This window comes from Myotis davidii, unplaced genomic scaffold, assembly GCF_000327345.1.
Source record: "Myotis davidii unplaced genomic scaffold, ASM32734v1 scaffold1, whole genome shotgun sequence".
Lineage (NCBI taxonomy): Eukaryota > Metazoa > Chordata > Mammalia > Chiroptera > Vespertilionidae > Myotis > Myotis davidii.
In genome coordinates this window covers 2,475,865-2,482,860 of record NW_006294681.1, presented here as the reverse complement: position 1 = coordinate 2,482,860, position 6,996 = coordinate 2,475,865, and the positions used below count along the sequence as shown (strand labels likewise).

The 6,996-nt window shown below is 42.8% G+C and overlaps 1 protein-coding gene across 1 annotated transcript in view; it reads left to right on the top strand.

Moving 5' to 3' along the window:
* The window catches only part of CLVS1 (clavesin 1), a 140,555-nt gene that overhangs the window by 113,073 nt on the left and 20,486 nt on the right, over positions 1 to 6,996 (top strand). Inside the window, exons 4-5 of the mRNA XM_006769047.2 lie at positions 4,933 to 5,043; positions 5,834 to 6,069. Of these exons, the coding sequence (XP_006769110.1) occupies positions 4,933 to 5,043; positions 5,834 to 6,069 (347 nt within the window). The remainder of the gene's footprint in view (positions 1 to 4,932; positions 5,044 to 5,833; positions 6,070 to 6,996) is intronic.

Below are 6,996 nucleotides of genomic sequence, written 5' to 3'. Positions count from 1 at the left end.
GCTGGGAGATATGCAGCTACTAACAGGAGGGAGGCAGAGGGTCTGTAAACAGCTCAGGTGCTTGTTCTCTCTGTTTTCATCTTTGCATTTGGCTTTCAAAGGCATCTTAATGGGTGGGGAGAGTTTGCAGTATTAGTGCGTCTGAATTGTCCTGTTCTAGTTTCCAGGGAAGAGCAGAAGAGGTGGGAAAGGAAGAGAGTGAGTCAGGGCAGCCAAGCTCCCCCCGGGCTTCACAGGGGAATGCAATGTTGAGGTCAGGTGTGTTTTGAACTGTGGTGTGAAGGGTATTAGCCTGCAGGCATTACACATCTCAGGAAAGAACACATTATCCAGCAGGAAACTCCGCCAACTGCCCCTAGAAACATCTGTATCTGATTGTAAAAGAAAGATAGGAAATAGTTTTGCCCCTATCATGCTGCTCCTAAATCCTGATCGAGCACAAGAGAAGGCAGCTGAGGGATGCTTAAAAAGTGCCGTGAGAAAATGAAGTGTGAACTAAGTGCCCATTCAATAATGAAACACATTTCTAATGGATTGCAAGAGCCCCTTCGTGGACAGGGGTCGCCTAAGACCATCCTGCATATCAGATATTTACATTACCATTCATAACAGTAGCAATGTTACAGTTATGAAGTAGCAACAAAAATAGTTTTATGGTTGGGTCACAACATGAACTGTATTTAAAGGGCCAGAAAGTTGAGAACCACTGCCATAGAGCCTTTAGTTGGTTTCCCCCACTGGTAACACCTTGCAAATCTAGAGAACAGTATCACAACCAGTATATTGATATTGATACAGAGCATTTTAATCACCACAGGGGTCACCCATGTTACCTTTTTGTAGCCATATCCACTCCTTAATACCAAGCAAACACTAATATGTAGTTTCTATCATTTTGTCATTTCAAGAATGTCACCTGGTAAATGGAATCAGACATATAGACTTCTAGGGTTGGTTTTTTCCACTTAGCCAAATTCTCCAGAGGTTCATTCAGATTGTTGCGTATGTCAGTAAATGTTCCTTTTAAGTGGTGAGTGGAATTCCATGGTATAACTGTACCAATTGGTTACCCCATTCACTCATGGAAGGTATGTAGGTTAATTCCAATTTGGGCTGTTGTGAAAAAATCTGCTATATTTTCACCCAGGTCGTAGTTTCTCTTTTCCACTCTTTCATAGGGTAAAAGTTTTTAATTTTGACAACATCTAATTTATTACTTTTTTATTTTCTAGGTTATTCTTTTGGAGACATCTAAAGTCTCTTTGCTTAGTCTGACTTCCTAAAGGTTGTCTCCTATATTTTTTTCTAAGACATTTATAACTTCATGTTTTACATTTACGTTCATGTAATTTAGAGTTAATTTCATATGAGGTGTGTGGCCGTCAGGCTCATCTTTTGACCTGTGGAAGAGCAATTGTCTCACCACTATTTGTTGAAAAGCTATCTCCCTCCATCAAAACGATTTCCACCTTATTAAAAAGCCAGTTGGGTATATTTGTGTGGATCTATTTCTGAATTCTCTATTCTGTTTCATTGACCTATGCATCTTTCCCTCCTCCAATGCCACACAGTCTTGATTAGTATAGTTGTATAAAGAGTCTTAAAATTGGATGGGATGATTCCTTCCACTTTATTCTTCTTTTCAAAATGTGTTAACTATTCTAGGATCTATGTTTTCCATATAAATTTTAAAAGAATCCTATCGATGTCTACAAAAAAGTCTTAATTAGCTTTTGCTAGGTACTGCATTAAACCTGTCTATCAATTTGAGGGGAATTGGCATATTTAGTACGTCGTCTTCTGAGTTACAATATAACATGCCTCTCCATTTATTGAAATCTTCTTTGATTTCTTTCTTCAGCATTGTGTAGTTTTCAGCATACAAATCCTGTATATGTCTTGTTAGATTGATGCTTAAATATTTAAGTTTTTTTTAGCAATTTTAAATGGTGATATATTTTAATTTTGATATCTTATGTTTATTATTAGTATATAGTAATATGATTGATTCTCTGTATGTTTCTCTTTTATCCTGCAATGTTAATGAACTATTTAGTTATAGGAGGGTTTTTGTTTGCTTATTTTAAATACATTCTTTGGGATTTTCTATGTTGGTAATCATGTTATCTGCAAATAGAGACCTATTTTTCCTATTTGGTTGTTTTTATCAGGAATGGGTGTTGAATTTTATCGAATGCCTTTTCTGCAACAATTGATGATCATGTGTTTTTCCTCTTTAACCTGTTGATATGATGAGTCACCTGTGATTTGTTTTAATTAAGCATGGTAAGACACGCAGTTGCTAAGAACAAAAACCAACAAAGTGTTACACTGTCATTGAATCAAGGCTTACCACCTTTTAAAAAAATCTTTATTATTGAAAATATTACGTATGTCTCCTTTTAAGGCTTGAGCTAGATCTGCTCCAGCTCCTAAGAACTGCACCTCCCCGAGGGTGGTGGGCCCTCTTGGGGACCTGCGGGACATTTCTGTGGCAGACAACTTCCCCTTTACTTGCAGTTTGCTAACAAGACCAGACTACATGACCAACACTAGTGGACATTGCCCGGAAGAGGGTTGTGTCTGCTAATTTTCCCTCCTTCACCTTTCTCTTTGCATCACACACACACACACACACACACACACACACACACACACGTCATTATTAATAATATGGGGTCAGGCTCATGTGAGAATACCCAGAATATTTGCACATTGCCTTTATTGCACAAGAGGCCCTTCATTTGCATTTTATAGATGAGACTTGAAGAAAAGTCATTCCGTTTCTCCTCTTGCCTAAACCCAGAAGTCTGTGGCATACAATTTTATGTGAATTTATCTGCCCATGGTCACTGGCTGAAGGAGATCAGTAGAAACGCACGGGGCCTTCAAGCTGGCAGACTGGAAGCCAGAGCCACCCTGGAGAGAACTGACAGGGTCCCAGGCCTGTGTTTTGTCTTTTAACCTCCCTCCTCCAACACAAATAGTAGACAGTTCTGATGGCTTTGATGATGGAAGTTCCATAGACTAAAGCTAAGGCTCTCTAAATATTTTTAAAAGATTAATATGTTCTTGGAGATTTTACCTTTTGCCTCTGAAATATTACTTATAGAGTTTTCTTCCACTTTACTAACCTAGAAATGTGTAATATAACAGACTCTCAGCAGAAATAAAATTCTTATTTAAAAGAAAAACACAGTAAAGCCCTGGTTTTTTAGCTAAACCCTTTCATTCTACAGCCCCTCAGAACCCATGTTTAATGTGTGGGATAATGGATTATATTTCTGAATAACATGTTGCAAAGGACCACAAAGTAAGATTAGTGCTTAGCACTTACTCCCAAGGAAAAACCTGGGGAGATGGCCTTTTTTTTTTTTTTATTTTGGAAGCAAAGAATTTTTAGATCCCAAACTGTTCCTAAAAGGGAAAAGACTGCCTTCTTAAGAACTTTTCTACTTCTGAATTCAGATTTGGAATAATGAGAGATTATGACAAATGTCCAAATTAGTGTAAATGTTCTCTCTACCCTTACTTGGTGGTTTCATTGAGCTTTTTAAAATAAAAGAAACAGAACAAAAAAATAAATACATTGCAAAATAAAAGACCTTTACTTAAATTTGTCTAGTGTAACCTTCAAAATATTTAATTTCTTTGTTCTATGTAAAATGTCTACATAGAGGCAAAAATATTTTTACGTTTTTCAAATGTCAACCCTAAGCACGGTTGCATATATTTACTGGAAACTAGGTCTTGGTGTGAAAGATGCTGAGAGAGCCTGTAGACTCAGAGTGTTCTGGAAAAAAAAAGTTAATAACCCTCTTTCCATGTTACTAAAAATGACCCAGGCAAGGCATTTCAGACACCTGCAGGAAGCAGCTAGCTAGCTACCTGAACTCTTAGCTCAGACAGCCAGGCCCCTTCTGCTTTCATCTCATCTCGCTAACCTTTGCAAAGATATTTGTTGCACTGAAATTGATTGCCAGCACACTTGGCAATTCAAATTGCATTAGATGTTCCTTCTTTTTAAATTCCATTAACCAAGATGAGCGCCATGCGATCTGGGAAGCCCTTCAGTGCGACCTCCGTGCTGTGGGACAGGCTCAGACTTTGTGATCAAGGCTCCGTATCCTGTGAATCTGATCAGCACTGACAGCGGCTTCTCGGCCTCTAAAACACACGCTTGTGCCCTGATCTGGATTCCAAAACTGGAGCCATTTTAAAAACGCTCTTAGTATTTCCGGATACTTACAAAATGCATTGATTGGCAGCAAAAGAGGAACTCCACGAGGAGAATTCATTAGCCCATCCATCAATAAGTGTCTTTTCTCTGGGACCTAGTATGTGGGTCCCAGGCTGAAGTGAGGACCTGATTCTGTAATCTGTGGAAAAGGTGCTGGTACCCTTGGTGTCCATGGATTCGGAGATCCTTTGAAATTCTTTTCCGACCCCTTTCTACAGAGCCACAGAGCCTCACTCACCCACAATGTACAGCCATTGTCATGGTGATGCGTGGGGTGGGGGTGGGGATCGGGGGCTGGAGCAGGTGAGCAGAGAATCCCAGTGAGGAGGGAGATCTGTTCTCAGGCCTCCTGGGAACAGAAACCCTGGTTCCTAAGGCCACAGAGAATTCTGATTCTCTCCTAACCAGCTGCACACACTCCTGCTATGTGGGTGGACACATAATTGTGACTTGGGAAAGGCAGGCCTGGCACCCACGCGCGATATTTAAGTTGTGGAGTCAAAGAGGTTGGGGAGTCAGGGCAAGGGGAACAGAGGACACCTCGGCAGATAGGAAGGGTGTGTTTTCTGTCTTTCCCACCATTAGTGAGAGCTTTCGAGAGAAGACAAGGTTGTCCTCCGGTTGTGGCCCTGCTGGCCCAGGCTAACCTGGAACGCGTGCTCACTGAGTGTGTTTCTCTCTTTCCGCCCCAGGACAGCTTTCCTGCCCGTTTCGGAGGAGTCCATTTCGTCAACCAGCCCTGGTACATTCATGCCCTGTACACGCTCATCAAGCCATTCCTCAAAGACAAGACCAGGAAGCGGGTAATGACAAGAAGCGCCCAATGCCGGGAATGTGGGGGAGGTGTAGTGGAGCGGGGGACAATCACAGTGCCCTCTCTCTCTCTCTATCTCTATCTCTCTCTCTCTCTCTCTCTCTCTCCTTCTCCTTATTTTTCTCCGTGGTTTTGCTGCGTTTCTGCAGTCCCTGAGCATTTGAGCTGCAGCTGGAGTTTGCAAATGGCCTGGATTCAATCAATAATTCAGTAGAACTGGGTTATTTTCAGAGTCCCAGTGACAAACCAAAGGGAATTTTGAAGGCATGCAAATACCAGATGCCCATTTTGCTGCCAATGCTGGGGGAGGTATGGGGTCAAGCAGCTTCCTGTTCACGGAATATTTTAATAGCCCACATTTAGGAAGAAGCCGCCACTTGGTGTAGGCCTTGGGGCAACGGGGAGTACTCAGGGGGGTGCAGAGGGCAGCGACTGCACCAGGAGAGAGGAGAAAGCACGTGGGCGGGGGTGGTCTGCACTACTACTCCGCATCAGCAGGGATAATTAGGAGATCACTGTATCTGTAAATTGGGGCCAGGGCCAAATACTACCCAGTTTGTTCATGAACTTCCTCTTTAAGGACTGTGAATGCAGCCCCTTTTCTGAGCAATAAATGAACATTTCATGAAGACAAAGTTCTAGACACAGAATTGAATGCCTCCTTAAGTACCATGATCAGCGGCGGCGCATCCAATTTGTCATTGCTCGATTGTGTATTAGATGAAATACTCCGTCAGACGTTTTGGAGTTTTTAATTGCTAATTACTTTCTCTTTCCAGATTTTCCTGCACGGGAACAATTTAAACAGCCTTCACCAGCTCATACACCCGGAGTTTTTGCCCTCTGAGTTTGGAGGAACCCTTCCTCCTTATGACATGGGAACTTGGGCCCGGACATTACTCGGTCCCGACTATAGTGATGAAAATGACTACACTCACACGTCCTACAATGCGATGCACGTGAAACACACGTCCTCCAACCTGGAGAGGGAGTGCTCCCCCAAGCCGATGAAGAGGTAAGGCCTGGCTTATCAGAGCCTCCAGTCCGAGGGCAACAGGCATTTTTGATTTGGGTCTATTGCGGGTTAAGTAATTGAAGACCTTTACGGGCACAGAACTTAAAAAAAGTAAATTGTGATACATGCTCAGCTGATTTCATCAGAATTGGAAGCAAATGGGACTTGGCTGGCCCAGAAATATAGCTGTCCCCTTGTATTATAGAAACTGCTAAAGGCTAGGACCTCACTCACAACATGATTACAGTCTAAGTCTCCAAGGAGTCTGCTAATGCCACAGACTGAAATGTTGGACCTTTGGGACACAGTGGATGGGAAAGCAGGATGCTAGGGAATGTCCTCGTCATCCGTGCATTTGGAGCCATTTATTGAGCATTTACTTAGCGGAAGGCACCGATTAGTCACTGGGAGTACAAAGGTGAGGAAGACATCAAAAGAACAGAGAGTGGGCCTGGAGAAAACCTGCAGAGCAAGACATTCCAGCTGAGCTCTGAAGGATGAAAATCAGCAGCCCAGCCTTAAAAGGGGGCGGGGAAGAGGCTCCAGGCAGAGGGGACACCCAGAGGCATGGAGGCACTAGAGCCGCGGTTCTCAACCTGTGGGTCGCGACCCCTTTGGCGGTTGAACGACCCTTTCACAGGGGTCGCCTAAGACCATCCTGCATATCAGATATTTACATTACGATTCATAACAGTAGCAACATTACAGTTATGAAGTAGCAACGAAAATGATTTTATGGTTCGGGGTCACAGCATGAGAAACTGTATTTAAAGGACCAGAAGGTTGAGAACCGCTGCCCTAGAGGGATGGGACACTTGACTGAGGTAGACAGGTGTGCAGGGGTGGGGGGTGACAGTGCACATGTTCTCAAGGTCCTGAGATTGTTCCACCAGTGGTGAAGTACATTGCATCGCTGCATACTGTGCC